We start from the raw sequence: 25,081 nt of genomic DNA on the forward strand, positions 1-25,081 counted from the left end.
TAATCTTGACCTAAAATACTGTTTACTAAAGTAATGTTTAGGGCATCCAGTTTTTCTTTGTTGCCCATGTCAGTAAGCCAGAACAATTATGAAAGTAAATGTAATCTGCAACACTGCATAATATCTCTCCTGGGCAGACAGTTCAGAGTGGCCCTTCTTACCGAAGTGCATATGCATTTATATATGTAAAATTATTCATTTATGTTTATTTTGTTTAGGAACACTGTGACAATCTCTGTGATGATGGGACTCATCCAGGCTTAATCTCAAGTCTTGCAAACTATTGCAAAGAACAAAAAGCAGGTAAGAAATTCACATTTATTTTGAAGCTTCATGGTATCCTTTTCTTGTGAAATATTAGATCTTCTATATGGTAGTTTCAGTGATCTGCTAAATGCCTTGATGCTTCTCACATTATATGGAAAGGAGGGACAATTGCCTGGAATCTCTTTGGAGAGACAATTACTCTGTCCATTTCATCTGCCCTTTTGTACTTAATGGTACTGCTTGTAAAGAAAATTGATATTCCAATTTTCTAAACTTCTAAGATACTCATGCAACATTTACTTTAAAATCTATTTTCATATTTTAGAACTACTTCTTAACATTTTTCATTTTGAATTTCTTTCTTCTACAAACTATTTTCTATTAAATGGGTAAGAGCTGAATCTAATCATGTTAAAAGATTCTAGGATATGCATTTTTAGATAAGAAATATAGCCTAATATTTTTTAATCTACCCATTTATTATCTACAGAAGGTCAAGAAAATTGCAAAGTGCCAGCTTCTCTAAATATCAGGAAGAGGAAAAGAGTTACTTTTGGAGAGGATCTAAGCCCTGAGGTGTTTGATGAGTCTTTGCCAGCAAATACTCCATTGCGTAAAGGAGGAACGCCTGTCCGCAAAAGGGATTTAAGTGGTGTCAGTCCTCTGCTACTTGAGCAATCACCAGTTCCTGTGCAGCTACAGTTATCACAACCAAATTTTGATGACAAGGGGGAGAATCTTGTAAGTGTGAAAAATGTGAAACAAACTTGTTTTTATTTCCATCAGGCCTCACCTGTTTTGTGTGAATAATAATTATGCTTTGAAATCACAAAATGGACTAAATGATGTGTCATGGTATAAATTAATGCATTTTTCTAGGTAGGTTCCCTCCCCCCCAACCCTGTGCCTATCATGACAGGTGTATGGGGGATTAGCTGTGTTCTCATACTTGCATGACACCTTGTGCACTGCATATTTCATGACCCTAAATACGGTTGACTGTAGGATGTACCATCATTTTATCTATCACCAAGAAAAGGGCCAGAACTAAAGCTGTCATACACCGTGAATTGTAGGATATACTCAGATTTCAGAGGAAGAAAGATTTGAGAGAGCAACAACCTTAGAACTGATACACTGTAAATACAAACTTTTTTCCTCTAAGATGATTTTCTGTAGGTAGAATTACTGGATGAAAAATGGATTTTTTTTTTAACCTTTTTGATATATATTGCTGAGCATTCAGAAAGTGCAGTATAAAGGTTTTATTTTACCACACTTTGTAAACCTGGGTATTGACAGTACTTTTTAAAAATATCTCAATAAGAGAAAAAGATGACTTGAAACTTTTAGTTTACTAATGAGGTTTGAACCTTTTTCCTAGGTTTATAAGCCTTTGGATTTCTTCTCTAGAGAATTGTCTATTAATCTTTACCCATTTTTATATTGGGGCCATCATTCATTCTCTCCCTTGCCTGTTATATTTTGAAATAAAAATATTCCATGTTCAGCCAAGATGGAGTTGGAGGGACCTAACTGACATTTTTGTAAGAAACAACTAAAAAAAAAAAAAAATTCCCAGAAAACATACAAAACAGTGGTTCTCAGACATTGAACATCAGGAAGTACAGGATAGTAATCCCCAAGAGAAGAGGAACAAATGGGACAAGCTGCATAGGAGCCCCAGCTTACTGCCTGGACTATACTTCCCAGGTCACAGCACAGGAAGGTTTTACCTTGGTAGAGCCTGCCAATCTCCATGAATTGAGAAAATGGAGCTGGGGTCTGGGAAAGCAAAGGAGGCTAGAGCTCATGGCAAAGGACCAGAGAGGAGAGAGCTGCAGAGATAGCTCTGGAGATCTGCAAAGGGTTCACTTGAGCCTGTAGCTGAGTACTGGTCAATGTGTGATTGTGAATAAACTGCCTGATTTCAGGGAAAGGACTATCCACATGGAGCAGAGGAGACAATCCCTAGAGCTTACAGATGGGCAGGAACTATTCCCACCAACATGAGTGGTTGAAGAAACCTTGTAATTCAGAGGGCATCAGATACTCGGGAGAGTATTGCCTCACTAGCAGGACATAATTAGACTAAAAGCCTAGCAGAACTCAAAAGCAAACTTCGAAAGGACACAGCTTTCCTCCAAGCGACTTTACTGTGTTGTATAACCTAACTCAACAGAAAACTATTCAGTGTCAAATAACATTAAATTCAAAATGTCTGACATTTCAATTAAAAACTAATAGATGTGTAAGAAAAGATGCCCCCAGTGGGTAGAAAAACCAGTCAATAAAAGTAGACCCAGAGGGCGCCTGGGTGGCTCAGTTGGTTGAGCAACTGCCTTCAGCTCAGGTCATGATCCCGGACTTCCAGGATTGAGTCCTGCATCGGGCTCTCAGCTCCTTGGGGAGTCTGTTTCTCCCTCTGACCTTCTTCTCTCATGCTCTCTCTCACTCATTCTTTCTCAAATAAATAAAATCTTAAAAAAAAAAAAAATAGACCCAGAAATTACACATATGGTAGAATTTGTAGACAAAGGCATTTAAAAAGTTACTTTAACTATCTTTCATATGTTCAAGGTAGTAGAGCAAAGTTTGAACTTGTTAAGAACATGAAAGATACAGAAAAGATCTAACTTGAACTCTGGAGGTTATAGTCGCTGAAAATTAGAAGCTTCGGGAAGAAAAATATGTTGAATGAGATTAATAACACATTAGAGACTGCAAAAGAAAAGATTTGCAAACTTAAAGATGTAACAATAGAAACTATTCTTGAAAGAGTGAAAACAACTGAACAAAAATGAGCAGTTGATAAGCCTGGGACAACTTAAGGTGACATAATATGCATATACTTAGAGTCCCCAAAGGAGAGGAGAGATCAGAACAGAAAAAATATTTGAAACATAATGGCTGAGTTTTCCGATTTGATAAAATTTAAAGCTCACAAATCCTCAAGTTCAAATTCCCAGCATAAGAAATATGAAATAATATGCAAAGACACATCATTACTTAGAAACCATGATATATGGCCTGGTACGACCTAGAACAAAAAGACCCATGACCATAAAGAACAACAAACATGAAAGGCAGCCGAACTCTCATTAAAACTGCAAGCCAAAGGACAATGCAGCAACATTTACTTGGAGGAAATACCAAAACAGTAACAACAAAACATATCAACCTAGAATTCTATATCCAGTGAAACCATCTTTCAAAACAAAGGTGAAGGACGGGCTTTTTTAGACATCTGGAAGCTGAGAGGATTCATTGCCATAGTGGGTTAGCATTAGAAGAAATGTTAAAGGAAATTTTTTAGTCGAAAGCAAAATGGCTCCTTTAACTCACTGAGCCACCCAGGCGCCCCCCAAAATGGCTCCTGATGGAAATCTAACAAAGAAATGAAGACCACTGAAGCTGCTAACCCATGTGGGCAAATGTAACAGACTTTTTTTTATTATTAAACTCCATAAAAGATTCTTTAAAGCAAGGATAATGATAGCATATTGTTTGGTTTATAACATGTCAGTAAGAAATACAACAAAAATAATATGGCTTGAAGGCTGGGAGGTGCTCTTATGCTTTACATAAAGCGGTTTGAGTTAAACATGTATGCTGTAAACACTAAACTAAAGTGGCTTAGAGGGAAATAATTAAAGCCTGTATTTCAGCATAAGAGACATCTCAAATTAATGATTCCAACTTCTACTTTAAGAAGCTAATAAAAGCAAATTAAAGCCAAAGTGAACAGAAGGAATTAAGATAAATGCAGAAATCAATGAAGTAAAAAACAAAAATAGAGAAAAAAATCATTGAAGTAAAAAGATTATGCTTTGGAAGATATGAGTACACTTCTAATCAGACTATTCAGAGAAAAAAATGAGAAATACTCAAATTACAATATAAGGAATAAAATGTGACTTGACCGCATTTTCTAACAGGTTTTAGAAGGGTGATACAGATAAAAAGATAATATGGAAGTATTATGAAAAACTTAATGCCAATAAATTCAACAACATAAGCAAACTATTCCTTGAATAACAACCATTCCTTGAAAAACAACCAAATCTCACACTAGAAGAAATAAATGACCTCATTAGCCCTATATCAACTGAAGAAATTTAAGTTGTAGTTAAAACCTTCCCACAAAGAAAAAACCGCATGTCCAGGTGATTTTGCTAATGAATTCTACCAAACACTTTAAGGAATTCTTAATTTTATGTATACCCTTTCAAGCCAATTGAGGAGGTGGAAGTAATGTTCAGTTCAATGTCAGCATTAACCTGCTACCATAATCAGACATTGTAAGAAAACTATCACCTCATGAACATAATACATAAAAAGGTACTATATCAACACCAACTGAGATTTAACCCAGAGATGGCAAGTTGGTTTACTATCTGAAAAACAGTCTATATTTTACCATATTAACAAACTAAGGAAACCATATGTCATTTCTGATAAGAACTCTGAGCAAACTGGTGATTATAGAAAATTTCTTCAAACTGACAAGTTTTATTTTGAAAAATCAGTAGCTACCATGATAATGTTAATTATGTGGGAAAGAAAAGATTTGACATCTACAATTGTATTGCTATTTTCCCTGAAGTCCCCCTGAGTTATACTGAAATGTTAGGTTGTGTTTATTAATGGAATATCCTATTTACTTTAGAATTAGGACATGTGATTTTTAAGTAAACCACAGAGTAGCTTATTAGTGCATCATTTAATATTTTATTTGTTGGACTGTAGTTAATAAACAGTTTCATTAAAGATTGGTAAATATTGTAAAATATTTTTATATTCAGTATGTTTATTTTGCTCTGATTTTTTTTTTTTTAAAGATTTTATTTATTTATTTGATAGAGATCACAAGTGGGCAGAGAGGCAGGCAGAGACAGAGAGAGGGGGAAGCAGGCTCCTCGCTAAGCAGAGAGCCCAATGTGGGGCCCTATCCCAGGACCCTGGGATCATGACCTGAGCCGAAGGCAGAGGCTTTAACCCACTGAGCCACCCAGGCGCCCCTGATTTTTTTTTTTCTTAATCTTTTATTGATTTCCCATCTGTATGCTTACTCAAGTTCCATCTACAAAAATGCCCAAAAGAAAAAAAAATTTTTTTTTTTTTTTGGGCACAGTACATGTCCACTGAATTTAAGGATGTCTAATTTCTACTCTTGTTTTTCTTTGTTTAGGAAAACATAGAACCTCTTCAGGTATCATTGGCAGTTCTGAGTCCTGTTAATAAGTCTTCAATCTCTGAGACTCTTTCAGGTAGTAACTTTTTTTATCTTAAAATCAGACAAGTGTCATTTTCATTATGAAACTAAAACTTAACTTCCTTTTTAAAAAATTTTATTGTAACAATGCATACTTGCTTTAAAAAATCATATAGTATAGAAAGCTTACAGGAAGTCTCTTGGGGCACCTGGGTGGCTCAGTCAGTTACATATCCAACTCTTTTATTTCAACTCAGGTCATGATCTCAAGGTGGTTGAGATTGAACCCCGTGCGGGGCCCCAAGATCAACAGGGAGTTGGAGCCTGCTTGAAATCTCTCCCTCTCCTATCCCTTCCCTGCTTGTGTGCTTCCTCTCTAAAATTAATAAATAAATATTAAAAAAAAAAAAAAAAAAGTAGTCTCTTGCCCATCCAGGCCCCATACCTTGTAATCACCCACAGTTAACTTCCGTAGATGGTGGGCCCTGTTTTTCAAGTCCCTGCAGGCAATGGAGTTCTCCTTTCAACTCCTCTCAACTCCTCTCAACATGTCAGTAGTAAGCTCCTTGTGACAATTGACACAACTGAATGATGTGGATCACAAGGATCATTTTCCAGGGTCCAGAATTGTTTACCAACATTAAGTTGGTCTGTTGGGCACTTGCACTTTTCAAGTCCCTGGCTTCTTTATGATCGTGACAAGGCAAGACAGGACTTGGGTGACAAATGTCATGGGAACCGTTATTCATGTCTTTTTCCGGAAAGAAATCCCTTAGTGGCTTCTCATTGGCTGGAAGACACAAACCAGATTCACTGGTACAGAATCTAAGACCTGGAGTGTGAAGTTAGAGCTAAACCTGGAAGCATAGTCTGTTCCAAAGCCCATGCTTTTTTACATATTATACTACTTTTCATATACAACATTAAAAGTGATCAAATGAAATAGTTACCTGAATTTTGTAAGTTAAAAAAATTATTTTCATGATCATCTTAATGCCCTTTATGCAATTTCATTGTAATTCATTGAAATGTAGCTTGGAATAAATGGACATGAGTGAAAATATGGCATTTTATTATAATCTGATTTCATGTGTTATCTTAGGGCTAAATGGCATGCATTCTCCATGGAAAGTGGTAAAAGTTTTTGGGTATTCAGTAAACTCTAAATCTTAAAACATGTTTTGGATCTCAGAATTTATCTTTGGTAATTAATTATTTATGTTTAGATATTATATTATGCTAAAAGCAAAGGTGCATATCCAAAACAATGTGCAGTATAACTGAAAAATGATGACTTACAACTTTTTGTTAGCTACCCTTATTTTGCTTGTCTTCTTCATCAGGCACTGATACTTTCAGCTCTGAAAAAAACCATGAGAAAATAGCCTCCCATAAAGTTGGTAGAGTAACACGGGCCTCTAACAGAAGTAGTGTAAGTATTTGTATTTGGCACAATGTATTTGTTTTTAAATCTTGCTATAAATTTTTTTTTGTTTTTATAATCACGTGATTATAGGTAAAATCTTGATTTGATTAATATCATTGAGAGCTCATACCTTACCTACATAACATATAACCCATGGTAATGTTCTTTTTTCTGATTTCATTTTAGTTCTGTTAGAAGAAAAATACAGTAATATTACAATGTAGTAATACAGTGCTTTCAAAGTTTGTGTTAATGTAGAAGGTAATCTGTTTGGAACATTTGTTTGGGGTCTATGTGGTTTTATGAATTTTATTGAAGTTCACAGTGGAGAAGAGTAGTGTGTACTTAACAGTCCCAGACAATGACAATTATAACTTTTCATAAAATATTTCATTTTTTTCCAGGTTTTTTAACATTGGGTTTTAACTATTCCATAGGAGCCTAACTCCCACTGAATGCGTCTTTTCCTATTTCATTAAATTAGATAAAATTGGATTTTTGTTTAAATTTATAAATATATAGTATACCATGATGGGCCCTTTTAGCTGAAGTTGTTGGGTGATAAACCCAGAATTCACATTTAGATAAGCTAAGTACATGTTCCTACCCCACCATCCCCCATAACTCCACAGCACTTAGCTGCTAAATTGTAGATGCTTAGTAAATATTTGAAGAAATAACTAATTTTACACTTTTTTTTCTTTTTTAAAAAAATGGACAAAGTGCATATGCTTCTGGGTATACGTTTGATAAGATCAGAAATTGGTAATTACTCTTCTCCCATTTGGGTTTAAGATGGTTAAAATACTTGCAGTGGAACTTGTGAATTAAAAGGAAGTGGGATAGAAAATGTAGAAACAGTGTGGGAAGGAAAATAAATGTGAGAAACATATCTTAAAATGCACTTGCTTGTGTTTTGTGATATCCCTCCTTTAAATTTTCTTTATAGCAATTGATCACTTTTGCAGAAGAGAATGGTTGCAACTTATTTAATACAGAAGCTCAGCCTTGTAAAGAAAAGAAAATTAATAGGAGGAAATCTCAGGAAAGGAAGTCCACAGGAAGAGTACTTTCTAAAAAGAATCAGGTAAGTGTGTGTTTAAAGATACAGTAAGAGAAGAATTAATTGGTACATATCTTTGTTATATGATTAGGAATGCACGGAAACAAAATTTTTCTAGTTAACATCAGACCAAGAGTATTAAAATCATCATAGAATAGAAAGGGCCAGAGGCAATTTTTGTGTGTGTGTGTGTGTGTGTGTGTGTGTGTGTGTGTGTGTATGTATATATAAAATTTATAATATATGTAATCCGCTATAATTACCCGAGGACCATTTTTGTATTTTCTTCATTGTATTATGTACATTTTCAACACAGTAAAACTCAGAACTCAAGTGTTAAATTGATTCTTACCTTTGAATCTCATCTAATCTCACCCTATGAAATCACCCTAATTTCTTAGACAAAGATGAGTGTGCCACCTGCCCTTGTGTGCTTTCATTTCTGCCAGGGCTGGATCTCTTCCCGTATTTAAGGGAGAATTTAGAAACTGGCTCTTCATCTTCCTCAATACTTCAAGGCCTGTGCTGGCTCAGGGGACTTTACGATCTCTTTATGGATGGCTGATCTAGCACCTTAACTTAGTCACTGGACCTCGGCCACTTCAGTGATCCAGGCCTTCCTCTGCCTTTCCCCACAGCTTGTTGGTACCTAAGACCTTCCTGCTTTTAATAGTACACACTACTTTGTCCCATTTGCTGACCCCAGCGGCCTCTCCTGCCACGTTCTCACTCCCTTACATACCTCTTCTGATATGAACAGTCTTCTGGCTCCTCCGTGTACTCTCTGGCATTCAGATATCCCGTTATTTCCTACGTTTCCTTGTTCATGCTGCCTGAGCTATTTCACTAACTCTTGTCAGTAACGTGCGTTCTCCATCCCTTGCCTTCCACTTCTAGTCTGGATTGGTCCCCCACCACCCTCCTGCCGTCTAACGTTGGTCCTGGAGAGACACACATCGGTGATCCTATGGCAGTCATAGCTGCAGATACTCTGTGAAGTCTGCTCTCACTTTCCACCTCTTCATTGGAATTATTTTCCTAAGGTGTTGAGAAACTAGTGACAATCGAGAGCAGCCTTTGATTTGAGGTCTCATGCTTTGTTAAGTGGCCCCTCAGCAGCATTTGACATAACAGAACATCCCTTTACAGTCTCTGTTACGGGTTGATTTCCTTCCATCCACCCTTAGTTTGTATTACCTGGAGCTCCTCTTTGCCGTTCTAAATTGTATATTTTCTGGGTGGTGTCATTGGCAGCATGGTTGATGCATCCCAAATCTGTCTGATCTATAAACATGATAAATGGCCTACTAGACTTCTCTTCTTAAACCATCCTACAAGCCCCTCAGATACCAACTTTTCCAAAACTAAGCTCATCAATCTTACCCCAACACCCCCCCAAAACAGTTAGTAAACTTCCATCGTGTTCCATGAAACAAAAACTGACTTAAACATGGCCCAAACATCTGCAGGCCAGCAAAGCCGAAAAAACTGAAAGTTTTCCTGGTTCAATCCCTCTTTTAGATCACACTTCTCTGAAATATCCCCTTGCTGAAAAAAAAAATACACATAAATTCAAAAATATGCATACATCTTTATTACTACATTAGAAATTGGTTTTTTCAGACTAAAAAAAAACTGCTACAAAGAATGTACATGTACTTTTTGACATAAAATCGATAGCCAGAAAGTTCAAGGAGGATTGAGCATTAAGGTTTGTTCCAACCTCTCCCAGGACACATTGGAGTTAAAATAATTGATATAATAAAAAGACTAGCCTCAGAATAGCAATGAGAAGAGGAAGGAAGGGAGGAAAGATGTTAAGCAACAGAGGACAGCCTTCAGTGAATCTCTGGAAGACAAAGCAGACGAGGGCACATTGACAGATGAAAGGTGTAGATTTACAGCCCAGAATGTACTCGGAGGGAGTCAGAGAGGCATTGGGAACCAGCCAGCACATAGCACGATCCCAGGAAATCTGTGTCCAGTATTGGCAGATCCAGTAGAAGGTGAGAGTGGGAAGTGGTAATGGAAAACAGAAAGACTGAAGTTTTGTATATGAGACAGTTTGCACCAGTTGGCACCTCACGTCCTGTCCCATCAGGTTCTCCCATCTCAGAACAGATGTTGTCATGTAGGTGAAAGCCCTCATTCTGGGCATTTGGAAAGTCCCATAGTCTTGACAGCTTGCTCTTGCCTTCAAGCAATGCCCATGGTTGAGACTCAACATTCTGCCCTCCCCGACCCTGCACAGAGCTGCCATTAGGATTTCCCTGCAGGAAAGAGTTGCTGGAAAACAGGGAACTCTCTGACCAATTTATCCAGACTTTTCTTATGTAAAATCAGACAACTCAGTACAAACCAGAGATGAGAGATCTATATTTAAAAGTTGTAAAACTGGGGCGCCTGGGTGGCTCAGTGGGTTAAAGCCTCTGCCTTGGGCTCAGGTCATGTTCCCGGGGTCCTGGGATCAAGCCCCGCATCTGGCTCTAAGCTCAGCAGGGAGCCTGCTTCCTCCTCTCTCTGCCTGCTTCTCTGCCTACTTGTGGTCTCTTTCTGTGTGTCAAATAAATAAATAAAAAATCTTAAAGAAAAAAAAAAAGTTGAAAAACTGACCCCAGAAAGAAAGATTATTCTGGGAATGGAAGGAAACTTTATTTTAAAAAGACCTGACATACTCGGATTTAAGAAAATATTATCTGCATAAAACTAAGAAGATGATGCTATAAAAAAGGAGCAGAGGGAGAAATATTCATAAATACATAAAATTTAGTCATTGGACTAGAGAAAAAAGGAGTATCCCAGAAGGTAGAGCAAAAGAGAAACAGACTAGTAGTAAGAGATATGAAAGCTGAATCTAGGAGACTATGTAGGTATCTGAGAACAAGAAGATAGAATGAGAGAAACTGTCCAAAGAAGGGGTTTCCAATAGTGGAAGAAAAGAGTCTTCAGGGTATAAGGGTCTACTGAATGCCTAGTACAATTTAAAAAAAAAAAGGCCGGGACTTCATTCTGTCATTATGAAATTGAACAATAAGGATAACAAGAAAAGTGGACTTTTCCTCCCAGGAAACAAGAATCTGAGAGTATCAAGTTTAGCAGTGGTCTGAATGGTAAAAGGTAATTGAACAGGACCTTTAAAGTTTTGAACAAAACTTGATGTCAGCCCAATACTCTGTACCCAGTCAAATCCAGTTAGGTGTAAAAGAAAAAAATAAAGACATTTAGACACTTCAAGGACTCTGAAAGTTTTTCTTTGGGCATTACTAAAGGAGATACTCTAGCAAAACTGAGGAAGTAAGCTTAAGGATTCAGGACACACAGTGGATCCTAATAATACAGGAGAGCGATGCAAGGGAAATCTCCAAACGTGGTTGTTCAGCCAGCGCAGAAGAGCAACAGTCCCAATTTGAGCAGGAGGAAAGGGTGCTCCAGGGAGAAGGTCTCGATAGAAAAACGAAAAGACCTATGATTGAGAAAGTGGAAGGCATGTCATATGAGAAGAAAAAGAAAGGTAATTATATGCCTATACCATTTCAAATAAAAGTCCGTGTATAAAAGTTCTGGAGTAAACATGAAGCAATAGTTAGTGAGATTTCAAGCAATAAAGGAGTGTAAGGAAAAGTATGTTTTCTAGTGCCAAGCGTCATCTATCTACAGGGGGCGCCAGAGGAAAGGAAGCCAAGATTTGTCCTTGGCAGTCCTAATGTAAATGCTGTTTTCAACTAAGGGCAAAGCTTTTTAAGAACCTGATTGTTGTGCAAGATGATCTGAATTAGCTGAATCGGAAGGTGAGAAGTGGGTAGAGAAGATGTCAGTGAGAGTGTTAGCATTCAGTCTAAGGGGAAATGTGCAAATTCCGAAGTCAGACTGCCTGGGTTCTAAATTCTGGCTTGACCGCCTCCTACCAGTGGAATGGTAGGCAAGATTCTTGATTTCTCTATTGGTTTTAAAATAAAGGTAATGTACTTAATTTATAAGCTTGTTGCGTGCATTAAATGAGTTAGTGCTTGTAAAATGCTTAGAATGATGCCTGGCGATAGCAAGTATTACAGCTGTCCTTACAACTGTCTTACGGATTAGGGGTTCAAGATCTATTTTGAAAGCTAATGAAACAAATTTACCTTTTGACCCAGCAATCTCATGTTTGGGAATCTGTCTCTGATCCAATGACGAAAGTGCAAAAAGGTATATGAACAAAGTTATTTTTTGCAGTACCCTTTGTAATGGAAAAACCAAAAAACCAAAATGTCCATCAGTATGAGACTGGTTGGATAAACTAGTGTGTACTGACGAAGTATTTTACAGCTGTAAAGTAGAGTGAAGAGAATATCCAATGGTGGAATGATGCCAGGATGTATTTACAGTTAAATGAAAAAAAAAGTAGGTGTAAATAACATATATAGTAGGCTTCTTGGTACTGAATTGTGATGCCGCCCCCACCCTGTCGCCAAAATACTTCTCTATTGAAACCCTAACCTCCAGTACCTCAGAATGTGACTCGATTTAGAGATAGGGCCTTTGATGAGGTGACTGATTTAACATGAGGCCTTCGGGATGATCTCTAATTCAGTCTTAATTGTGTACTTATAAGAGGAAGTTTGGACACAAAAGGACACCCTAAGTGAGCACACACCCAGGGAGAAGACCACATAAAGAGGCAGCAGGAAGGCAGCCATCTAAACACCAAAGAGGGAGGCCTCAGAGGAGACCAACCCTGCCAGTGCTTTGGTCTTGAACTTCCAGCCCCCAACCTGTGAGACAAGAGATTTAAGACTGTGTAAGCCACCTAGTCTGTGGTGTTTTGTTATGACAGCCAATATGACAAACGAATATACTACGTTTTACCTAAGAAAATAGGGAACATTAAACATGTGTGAAAATGTGTATATATTCATATACACACATAAATCTTTTCATAAAAGTGGGAGAAAAAGCCAAAGATAGTATGTATGAAGAGTCCTTTGAGAGAGGAGCGCAATCTAGAATAAAGAAAATAAAGGTTTTTGTGGTTTTTTTTTTTTTTTTTTTTTTTTTTACTCTCAGGGATCCAGACTTCATCATTAGACAAAAAATAAAAATTCAAATTCAGAATCTTGTTAGGCTAAATTTGAATTAGAAACATCAGTATGGACTCATGTTTTTTTTTCCTTTAAAAAAGACCTCCTAGCTCTGTCAAGGTTTAGAAGCAGTGAGCAACCCTGGTACCTAGGTTGCCATTTCTGAATACCATTTTCGACTAAAAGTGATCAGGGTTCCGGAGTGAAATGGCCGTTTTTAGATTTATGAACAGCGCATGTAGGAAACGAGCCTGGGTCTGTACCAGTGTGCAGTGAAGGAAGCTTTAAGAAACGACTGGGGCCACGGAGAAGTTCCTCAAACCATTTCAAAGGGGCTCCACTCACCAAAGGTAGGACAGTGTGACTGTCAGAAGTAACAGTGGCTGAGCATCTGGGTGGCTTGGTCGGTTAAGTGTCTGCCTTTGGCTCAGGTAATGACCTCAGGTTCCCAGGATCATGCCCTGCATGGACCTCCCCGCTCAGTGGGGAGCCCACTTCTCCATCTCACTCTGCCCCTCCCCATGCTTGTGTTCCCTCTCACTGTCTCTCTAATAAATAAATAAAACCTTTAAGGAAAAAAAATTGTAGTGGATTAAAACAGACTTCAAATGTGAAAAAAATACTTCAGTTCATAATAGTTAAAAAATCTTAAAGGTCACCTTAGGAGCTCACCAGCTTGTTTTTGTGAAAACTGGAAAATACAGGAGTTTTATTTCTGGGAAGCAAATAGTTGATGAGGGAGTTACTTATAGGAGAATTTCTACTAATAAATAAAAAAAAAACTTTCATGAAAGTTGTTGGTCATGAGGTAGTAGGCTGATGGGGGAGTCAGAATGGATGGATTGCAGTGGACACCTGAGCCCCCCGGTCAATCACAGTGTCACAGGGGAGAGAACATGGTCCTTCCAATGCAATGAAGAAGTCTACAGGCATCCATGAAATAATCTTTCAAAAAAAAAAAATCAAAGCTGAATCTAATCAAGCCTACATCTAATGACCAGTTTTAGGAAGTGTGGGGGAGAGAGGAAAATAAAGACCCCCTGATTGCAGTCAACCAAATCCAGAACTTGGCTAATTCTTTGAGACAAGTTCCTCAGTTTACTCATCAAATGGTGAGGGAAGAAAGAACCATAGATTACAAGATCTGCCAACCGAATGGAATGTGTAAGGACCTTATTGGGATCCTGATTTTGAACAGTTGTAAAAAACATTGATGGGCCAATTGGAGAAACTAAACCTCTGAGGAAATATAGGGAGAATTGCTGTTTTTGTTCTTTGTGTCTAGGCTGTTTATTTTGAGATCATTTTAGATACATGGCTGTTGTAACAAGAGTTATGGAGATTTCCCAAGTACCCTCTATCCAGTTTCCCCCAGTGAAAATTTAGAAAATATGACATAGAAAAATACCTGCAGTCAAAATAAACGGATATCCTCTTGCCTTCGTAACCCTGCCTACTTCCCATGCCTCTCCCCACCTTAAATTAATGTGTTCTCCATTTCTTTCATTTTGTCATTTCTGAAATGTTATAAAAATGTAATCACACTCTATGTAACTTCTTGGAACTGGCTTTTCTCAAGTCATTACATTGTATACCTTAAACCTAAATTTTATCTGTCAATTATATCTCAATAAAGCTGGGGGAAATGACATTACAAAAGGTAAACATCAATAATAAAGTTCAATGCCAAGTAATAAAAGGTTTCATTTTATTATGGAATTAAAAAAAGGAGCTTTATCTCCTGGGAATGCTGCAGGGATTTTCACACAAAATGGGCTAATGCCTGGGATTTGCTTTAAAATAATCCGAGGGAAGGGGATTATAAATGAATCCAGATTTCTATATGTTAGTAATTGTTGAAGCTAGAGGATGGGTACCTGGGGTTCAATATACTATTCTACCTGCTGTGTGCTTAAATTTTCCATAAGAAAACTAAAAATACAATACTATGAGCCTCTTCTTTGGAGAGCTGTAACTAGCTATAAGAACAAAAAATGGAACCAAGAAGTAAACAGGAATAAGGAAGTACATGCTTTTCATCATAAAAGTTTTCCTGTACAATTTGATTTGTTGTCATGTACATGAATTATTTTTAAATAATTTTGAAGCAACTCACTGGAAGCAACTTAAGTATTATTTATGCAAATAAAAGATAAGGATTTATATCTGTTTCACGATCTCCTTCACTGAGAAGAAATACTGGTGATTCTGGAATGAATGGAATCACTTTGGGGATAATACCTTCAGTTGTCCATTTGCTTTAAGTCATAAACCAACCTTACATTTGTAGATCTGTGGCTTCCCTAGGATCCCAGTCATATGCAGCTGGCTTTGTTACAGTATAAACAAGGCTTTTTTGTATTGGAGCAGACTTAAATTTTGATAAGGTTCTAGCGTTTGCAGATGAAACCTTCTAATGGACAAGCAGTACTAGACATATGTTCATGAGAGTATGAGTGCTTTACTCTTTCCTCTTATCTTTCGGTGGTGTACTTCTGCTGGTCCATAACAATGAAAAAGCATTATTAGCTTTTCATCGGTAGCAAATTTTATGAAGTTTAGCTAGATCTCTTCTTTCACATTTATTCATTTGTTTTTGTTTGTTGAGAATCATTATGTGCTGGCACTATTGTAGGTTCTGGAGATGTTTCATATAAACAAAGATGTCCAAAATCCTACTAAAAGGGTATTTTCTGTACCTATGAATTAGAGGCTATTCTAGAAGTTATAACCTGACAACAGTGACTGTAACATATTAACGTGCAGTGCCTGTGTCACACAGTAAGACTGATCACAATTTGGTATTAAAAAATATTTAAAAATTTTCCCTGTATCTGTTCTCATAGTGCTAGGAAGGAATCTGAGAGAACGAGAAGAGCTGACACAGATCATTTGTGCACGGCCCAAGCCTAAGTTTAACCATTTCACTTATGTTAACTAACTTCATACTCAACGCAGGGATCTGTGATGTGTGCTGGTGTGGTTCCCATTTTGCAGGGAGGAGGTGGAGGTACAGAGAGGTGAGGTGACTTGCCTAAGACGGGAAGGCATTTAGGTGGCAGAGGCGGGCATCTGGCACCAGAGATGGAATCTCATCTGTGGAGCCCAAGTTAAGATTTTTCTCTTGGTTTCCACATCCATTGACCAAGCTGTTGTTTCCCCAACTGTTCCATGGAATGTCAACAGACGTTCCATAAAAAAAAAAAAAATATATATATATATATATATATATACGCGCCATGGAAAAATAGTTAACCCAGCATATTCCTAAATGTGTATGGAGATTATTTATACTGAGGACTTCTCAGAGAATGTAATGTTAAATGTATATTATAAATCACCAAGAGGAACATTTATCTTGTACAGTTCTAAAATTATTTGTCCATGGAATGTTTTATTTTGTTTTGTTTTTACAGGATATCTATAGATATCTCAAGGAACATACAGTTCTGTGCCATTTTTGTACTCTTGAATACATCAGCCACTCTTTCACATCATTAGTTTCTATGCTTTCACCCAAATCATCTTTCTTAAATGTGAAATCAAATGTTGTAACTCCCTGAATCACTGTGCAGTGAACCTTCATTGTTTTCAGGCTCATACCCTTTGCATACGAGGGCCTTGCTTGCTTTATGGAGCCCCCTGTAGGCAAGGTAGCCATCTCAGTCCATATCGTCTGTCATGGATACATATATTTATATATGTATATAGTTTATAAATATTTATATATTTATATGTTTCTGTTAAGACTGGGAGCCCCCTAAAAATCATATTCGGTTTGGTTTTTTCCACCTTACCATTTAAAATATACCTATACATAGTGATCTCTCAATGAATGTTTGAATGGATTCCATTTTTTGGCAGCTTTATCTGCTAAAAACATATTCTTTATGTTGACCTAAAGTCCATTTCTTTCCAGTATTAACATGTTGAGTGTATTTCTTTTTGTTCATAACAATACAATGTTTGAGTTTCCCCGAAGTTCTTTCTAGGTGAAACTTCTTTTTTTAACAGTGAACATTAGTTCTCAGTTGCTAACATGGCAGTCAAAACTGAATTTAATACTGCATTCCAGATATTATTAGAACAGTTTTAATTTTTATAGAAGCCTGCGTGTTTTTCATCAGTTATTACCAGGCCATTGTCTGTCATCTTCTGTTTGTGCTCATTAACCCATCTTATTTTGACTTACTCGTTTTAGTCTTGATGAAATCATCTGTTGTTGGAAGCACCTCACCTAGCTTTGTGTTATCTTTAACATTTATGTACACAACTGTCATTTCTTCTTCCACACCTCTGAGCAGAAGACAATATCCCATGGCTTCCAGTAGATAGCTCATTCAAGGTTAATCGCGAGTGATCCTAACTATCCTACTTTCAAATATCTCATGTCTTAAGCCTGTCAAATCTATAGCATCTATCTTTCATTTACCCAGAATTTACTTTGGCAAATATTTTGTGGAAATGTAGACCATTGCTTATCAGATCATTTGTAAATTGAGTTCTGCTTCACATTCTATTTGACTTTGTGTAAGCTACCCAGCCCTCCACGCCTAACTCAGAATTTCTAAAAGTTTAAATGGCATAACTGGTCCTTTTCAGTAAGAATTTTGTTGTTGTTGTTGTTAAGAATTAATTAGAGGGTCAAAATTGTATATGGTGTAACATCTTTCCTGATTACGGCATTTTAATACATTTCACAGGCTTTAAAAAGTTTCAGGAAGAAGAAAGCAAAGGGAAAGAAGAGTGTTCAGAAGTCTTTATATGGGGAAAGAGACCTTGCTTCAAAGAAGCCGCTGCTCAGTCCTATTCCGGAGCTGCCCGAGCTTTCTGAGATATGGCCTCCCACTCCAGGCCCCGGAAGACTGTGTTCAGGTATTCTGCTCTTTTCCTATTGATGTTTTATCCCCTCCACCACTTTATTGCTGTTGCACCTTCTTTTCCCTTTTTCCTTGTCACTGTTAAAGAGTGATTATAGGTGGGGTGCCTGGGTGGCTCAGTGGGTTAAAGCCTCTGCCTTTGGCTCAGGTCATGATCTCAGGGTCCTGGGATCAGGCCCCACATTTGTGAGTTCTCTGCTTGGCGGGAGCCTGCTTCCCCTTCTCTCTCTGCCTGCCACTCTGCCTACTTGTGATCTCTCTCTGTCAAATAAACAAATAAAATCTTTAAAAAAAAAAAAAAAAAAGAGCAATTGTAAACTGTAAAAATAGCAACCATCCCTCATATTAACGGGAGAATTTTAAGTTAAAGAAGCAGTAGTTCATAACTTTAACCCTCTTCAGAATTTGATGGGAGCTCAGGATCCTCTCCCCAGAGAAACTTAAGACACAAGGTAGTTTGTATAATTTTAGGGGAAATAACTTCTTTCCATCCTTTTACTTCGTAAAGCATTTTATGTTTTTTATAGCATTCTGTTATAATGAATTCTGTATCGTGTTTTGGTCCATCATGAAGAGTAAATATGGTGATGGCTCAGTAATAGATCTTTTATAATCAAGGACAAAAATATTTTTAAAGTTTGCCCTATGATGTTTCAGTAGAGTTGGCACTGCTAAAACATCTACTAGAAATAACATTTATAAATTGAACTTGATTACCTTGAAACAGTTTTCTTGAGAAGCAAAGATTAAGTCAGCTGACATCCTTGGTTAGATAAAAATTGGAGTTGCTTCTATTTTATAATGCCTGAGTTTTAAAATTAACCAAATCATGCTGAAATTAATAAGAGTATGTTTTCATACATTTGGTGTTAATTATGTATAGAATAGTTTTAAAAAAGCCGTCTTTGTCTGTCATCACGTGAGTAGAACCCGCATACCATTTGCAACATATCTGTAGAATTTATAATAGATCCAAGGATGAATAGGCATATGCCATCCTAGACTGTTGGCTTCTGCCTACTTCTCAACTTCCGGAAAGCACAGAGTTTAAACAAACACAGCTAGCCCGTCATCACAAACACGCTGCTCCTGCCCCAGCCCATTTATGTGCCTGTCTTGGGACAGGGAGCTGACCAGCCCACCTCTTTATAATCTTGGCCTAATGCTGCTTATCCTTGAAGCTTTAGCTCTGCTGGCCGCCTTTCCAGAAGTCTTTGTTCGCATTATACCTTTATTTACCATCAAGTTTGTAATGTTCCCTCTATCTCCCTTCCCTGCAAATTGCAGTCCCCTTGAGACTGAAAACTAAGTGATCTCATTATATCTCCAGTTCCTGACTGGAGTTTTTCCAAAGATGTTTAAACAATAACTGTTAGTATATGTTTTTCATCTTGCGTCTTATTTAGAGAATTTCTTTTTAAAGATACCTGAAGTATTTTTTTATATATATATAAATGTATGTATATCTATATATCTCTATATAAAAGGGTATCATCCCTCATAAGGGTTTAAAGCAAAATCTTCCCTCCCTCCTTTTCCATTTTCCCCTGTTCCTTTCTACCTCTCTTCTCCCTCCATCCCTGTCCCCTACCTTTCTTCTTTAGCATGCCACTTTCATGAAAAATACATTAAATATCGGTTTTTAAAGTTGTATAAAAAGCCCAACTGACACATTAGTTAGTTGCCACTGATGGGCCCTATGTTAATCTCTGCCTCACGTGACCTGACTTGAAGTAATCAAATCATGAAATACTGCTTTTTAGATTTGTGGCTCAGCTGATGTTTTGTATATCTTACAGTTCTGATTTTGTTTAAAACATTTTTTATACTTATTTAACTGTGCCAGTTAAAAACCTTACTCTCTGAGATAACAAGAGAGATGACATCCAATAGTACTGAGGTTTAGAACGCTGAAAGCCTGAATTTGTTTAGGTTGTGTTACATAGCCTAATTTTTTTTAAAAGATGTATTTATTTGAGAGAGAGCATGCATGTGTGCACGTATGCACATGGGAGCTGGGGGGTGCGGGCAGAGGGAGAGGAAGAGAACCTCCAGCAGACTCCCTGCTGAGTCAGAGCCCAACCTGGGGCTCTGTCTTACAACCCTGAGCTCATGACCTAGGCTGAAATCAAGAGCTGGAGACTTAACCGAGCCCACCCAGGCACCCCATTTTTTAAAAATAAAAATTATTTTAAGATGTATTTATTTAAGGCTGTGCTACATAGCTTTAAAACGTTGATAATGTTTTGTTCACCTGTGTGATGTGACAGAGTGTATCCTCCACACACAGAGTGTGGATAGCCTCCACATGCAGTATCTTCCAGTTAAGCTGGAAGGGGAAGATTTTTAGAATATTGAAACAAACAGTTCTATTTGAGAATACAGTGCAGTTTAAATCACATTAAAATTTTTAACATAAGACCTAAGCGTCTTGAGAAGTACCCTTTCAGCTAAATCCTCAGATCCCCCAAAATTCCAAGTTTTCTTTTCTCTATTTCAGGGGAAACATAGCTAGGAAAGTTGCTGAAGCACGGGGACACCCATTTTCAGTAATTCATTTTTCGGGAAGTGGGGCTGCCTCATACTAATTGACCTTGAGGTGTGGAAACTACAGTAGAATAGAGGAAGCAATTTGAGATACACTTCTCATTTTCACGGTCTGAGGTTATGTACTTTATTCACTCATGTATTAAATTCATATTTTCTTAACCTGTGGCTTGAGGAAGAGCTAAAAAAGAAAGAGCAGGATGACAGATGGGAGCAAGTACGGCATAGCATTTGTAAGTCTTGTGAGTTTTGAAAGCCTAAAACACAGAATACGATATGGCACCTGTTTGATCCGTTGACCTTTCTTTCCATTGGTACTTTTTAGTGAGATTTAAACTTATTTACATGTCCTTAGATGATTTCAACTCCAATGGCGAACTTGAAGAAACAAAGCTTCCTAAAAGAAAGAATCTTCTGCCCCAGAACCCGGAAGATTTGCAGATGAGTCAAGGCTTTAATAAATATGATCTGTCTGCATCGTGCAGCCCTTTCACAAAAAGGTCCTTGTCGCTTATCAACGCTACTTTAGAGCAAGATTTAAATAAAAGTGCCATAGCCACTAATGAACAGAAAACTATTCCAAAAGCAGAAATTAAGTCAGAAGGCGAAAACGGACTGAGTGCCGGCTCCGAGAGTGGAAGCGGTCATGTTTCTTGTGCTCCTGTGACCACGGAGCCCCTGGCATCAGACGATGCAGAATCCAGTAACGTCCCGCCACCCCGGGAATTGGCTGCTGCCGGTCAGAATGTGGAGAACCTTTTTCAGATCTTTAAAATTTCAGAAAATGTAAACATAAAGTATGAAAAACAGGATGACTTTTTAATAGCTACTGAAGGAAAACGGCAGGCCATGCCCTTAACATCTGACTTAAAAAATGAGGAGATCTTAAGTGACCATGTAAAAGACAGTAAAAGTCTGAATGCAGCTTTGGGAAGAAGCTCTATAGAAGGTCAGAGTGGCACGGGTGTGAGTGGTGGAGAAAAGAAGCACAGAAGGCGCTCTACATGTTATTCCGACTGCCAGAGTTTATATTTGGAAAAAACTGGAAATCACAAACCTCCCTACGTGGTGAGCAACTCTCTAGAAATTGGTTTAGAAAATTCTGAACTGTATAAAGATTTATCCGCCTCCATAGAGCAAACCTTCCAGAGAACAAATAGCGAAACAAAGGTAAGACGTAGCACAAGGCTACGGAAAGATCTGGAAGATGAAGGGCTTGTGTGGATTTCAATTCCATTTCCTTCCACGTCCTGCACTTCCCAAAACACGAAAAGGAGAACAATATGTACGGTTGACAGCAGAGGATTTGAAAGCTTGTCCCTCTCTCAAGAAACTGCATCTTCTGGACAGAACCAGAGTCTTTCGCTCCCCGTGTCAGGTAAAGAAAATAGGGAGGGCTTTGCTGCCAGGGCTTCCAGCTCATCTGGAAAGAGGAGGAAGAGCCTCTGTACATCTACACTCGCAAATTCAAAAGATACGACTCAGTCAAAGTGCTTGAAAAGAAGAACCTCTCTCAGCCAAAAGGGAGAGACCTCTCTAAAGGACTTCGAAAGAGTGGGACATGTCCAGGAACTAAAGCAGTGACTGGCATTTCCTACAGAACCTGTGGCCGCAGAGAAGGTAACCATCCGTGCTTAAAAGATCCTTTCATTCTGCTTCTCGTCCTTTGTTCAACTTCGGTGTTTTGAAAGTTGCAAATAAAATCATTTGAGTTGAACCAATTTGTAAGTAGAAATAAGTGAATTTCTTCATTCCAAAGGGAAACATTCTATTAAAAATGTTCTTCCCTCCCCAAATAGTACATATTTACTAAAGCTTTCACATTAGTACATGTTCACTGAAGCTTTAGAGTCTTGTCTCCGTTGTAAAAAACAACTGTCTTTTAAAAGTGACTCATTCTGTCTGCATGAGAAGAGTTTAAAAAACAAAATGATGGAATTAATGTAATTTTGTAAAAATTGAAGGTAATAAATACAAGGTTAAAACACTGTGAGAAAATGAGAAAAGATGTGTTTTAAAATGCTGCCCCCAAAAAAGGGTTAAAAAATGTTAACAGGAAAGATAGAAATCATAAGACTTGTTGGTTGAAAGTTGAGAAGCTTTAATGATTTACTTTGTCTCAAGTGAAAATTGTATATTAATAGGTTAAAATCAAAACCTAAACATGGCATTTTGGAAAATTCTTTTAATAATCAGAGTATTATAAATCTAGCATTATAAAATGAATATACAGTTTATAAATAACTAGGGTGAAAACATTTTGTCCTTCAAACAAGATTCTTACGTGCTTTGTGGGGTGGGAGGTGCAGGACTGGTTTTGGTGAAAACAGAGCAGTTTAGTTGAATCATCTTCCAGATCATTCCAATTAGTCACATTTAGGATTTATTCCAAGAAATCCCAAATTAGTAATTTGGGATTTAATTCATGGTTCTCCTTTAAAACAATTTTTAAAAAAAAAAAATCCAGAAACTCATAAGAAAGGGTGCTGGAAAATTCGTTTACTTACCATGAAGGTGGTGGTAGATGGCTGATTTCTTTTTTAACATGTCTTTTCCAGCAGTTCTATTTCACAACAGCAAGTACTGTCACTTGTTTCGGATTTTCCAGTTACATTTCAGCAGTGTGCTCTTCTATCACTGTTTTGATGACAGCAGTTTGAAAATCTAAATTGCTATATATCTGGAATTTGTGAATGCACATAAATCATTGTATCATTAAACAATTGTCTTTGAAATCCTTTAAATCATTAAACTCTCTCTCTCCCTGATAGCAGAAACATGTTAACAAATAGAGCTCTCTATAAATAACACAACAGGGAAGAAAGCTCCTGCTGAGCGCCCATTTCCCCCGCCTCAGAGAGAGACTATTTGTTACCTTCTTGGCACCAATAGGTCTGGAAGCCCTGCTGCTAAAGACTAAATGTATTTTACATTAACACTCAAAGTGATCCCCAATTTCTTCTGCTAAAAGGTGGATTGTTTAAAAAATTCTTTTATCTTTACACGTAAATTATTTATGGGCTTTTTTTCCCTCCCCGTTTATAGTTTGGTATGGTTGGCAGATCTCTAACACTGAAAACAGTCAACCCCTCCAACACTCCCCCTGCCCCCCCCCTCCCTGCAAAAAAACGAAGCATTTTGGTTTTGGTAAATTTAAAAAGAAAAGATTTAAAACTTTCAGAAACGTGATGTTTAAGAGTTTTTTTTTGTTTTTTGTTTTTTAAGCTTTTTGTTCTCCTCGTTTAATGTGAAGGCCAAAACTACTGATCGTTTTTTTTTCCTCCCCTTTTTGCTGTATGATGTATGATCTCAGTTGTATTTGAATTTTAAGAATTTCACATGCTTATTTTATTTCTTAAAATGTGCTAATGAGGATGAGGGAAGCATTTGATCTGTGGGATTTGTTTTTTGGCTTGAGTTTTCAAGTGTAAAATTGTTTTCTGGCATCTCCAGTTAAAAATGTAAAACCCTTGATGCATTTTGTTGGTTTTAGGGTGTGTGGGTATAAATGTTTTGTTGATATTTGTAAATAACAAATGGGCAGTTTTTCAAAAAAAGAAGAGGTCTGAGAAGTCAAAGAAATTTGGACATAATTTTATCCACTGTCTCGTTTGTATCCCAGGATTTGTGAAAAGTTAATTATTTCTGTATTTGATCATGCTTGCTTGCTTGTTTTTTAGCTGTTTCTTTTCATTAATGGTTGAATCAGAAACTGGGCTTTGGAAGAGTTTGTACTTGCCTTATCTTTTTTACTGCAGTAACCCTAGACATTCTGCCTTAGGAAATCTGTGTTATCTTTTGTTGATCCTGTAGATTCTTGTTTGTTCCAGAAGATGGCAGCATGACATCTGGCTACATTACCTTAAACCCCGGGCAGCTAGTCACTGTTGCTGTGGGTGCTTCTCTTTAACTTTTAGTTTCACTCATTTATGTCATCAAAGGCCCTGTATGTCTATCGCAACAAGTAGAAAACGGTACACAATTGAAAACTGTCTTCTTCACCTCATGTGAAGCATCCTGTAGCCACACCTGCCTCTTCCTGAAAGCTTTCTGTGTAAGCACTTAACAACTGGCCTGCGTGCCAACATGCTTTCGAACGGGATCACTGTAATGTGCGGTTCTGCAGCTCAGTTTTTTTACTCAATAAACTACCGTGTTGTTATGGGGAGGCCTCGTGCTCCTTCAGTCTTTTGAATCCCTGCATAGAGTTGTACACTCTGCGCATCTCCTTACTAACAAAAATGCTCGCTGTCTCCACTTCCTTGTGGAGACCCAAGTTGTGCTGGGCTTGTGTGAAAACGTCTGTAAGATAAATTCCCTGAAATTAAAATTAAATGGATATCAAGTTATCCTCCACAGTTCATACCTGATCCATGTCTTTCATAAAGATTTTGGGATGCATCTCCTTTCCTTCTGCTTGCCACGTTGTCCTCCCTCTGTTTGAATGCCATTTGGCTTCCATTTTCTCTCGCTGCCCCAGCTCATCTGGCCCTTGAGCTGTGGAATCGAACTTGGGGCTTAGACTTGGTGCAACAAGGAGGAAAGGATTATTAATGCCCGATTCATGGTTTAGATTGAAAGAACTTAGTTTTTACAGAAGTCGGGCTTATTAAAGTGTAAATAACT

At 37.6% G+C, this 25,081-nt stretch overlaps 1 protein-coding gene across 5 annotated transcripts in view; it reads left to right on the forward strand.

Moving 5' to 3' along the window:
* The window catches only part of CDCA2 (cell division cycle associated 2), a 49,772-nt gene extending 25,243 nt beyond the window's left edge, over positions 1-24,529 (forward strand). For all 5 annotated transcript variants that reach the window (XM_032332198.1, XM_032332200.1, XM_032332199.1 and 2 more), the window contains 7 exons: positions 219-303; positions 758-1,008; positions 5,459-5,537; positions 6,826-6,914; positions 7,858-7,995; positions 17,732-17,903; positions 20,811-24,529. In XM_032332198.1, coding sequence (XP_032188089.1) covers positions 219-303; positions 758-1,008; positions 5,459-5,537; positions 6,826-6,914; positions 7,858-7,995; positions 17,732-17,903; positions 20,811-22,039 — 2,043 coding nt within the window. In that variant the 3' untranslated portion in view covers positions 22,040-24,529. The remainder of the gene's footprint in view (positions 1-218; positions 304-757; positions 1,009-5,458; positions 5,538-6,825; positions 6,915-7,857; positions 7,996-17,731; positions 17,904-20,810) is intronic.
* Positions 24,530-25,081: the final 552 nt, after the last annotated feature.

Source organism: Mustela erminea, chromosome 2, assembly GCF_009829155.1.
Source record: "Mustela erminea isolate mMusErm1 chromosome 2, mMusErm1.Pri, whole genome shotgun sequence".
Taxonomy (NCBI): Eukaryota; Metazoa; Chordata; class Mammalia; order Carnivora; family Mustelidae; genus Mustela; species Mustela erminea.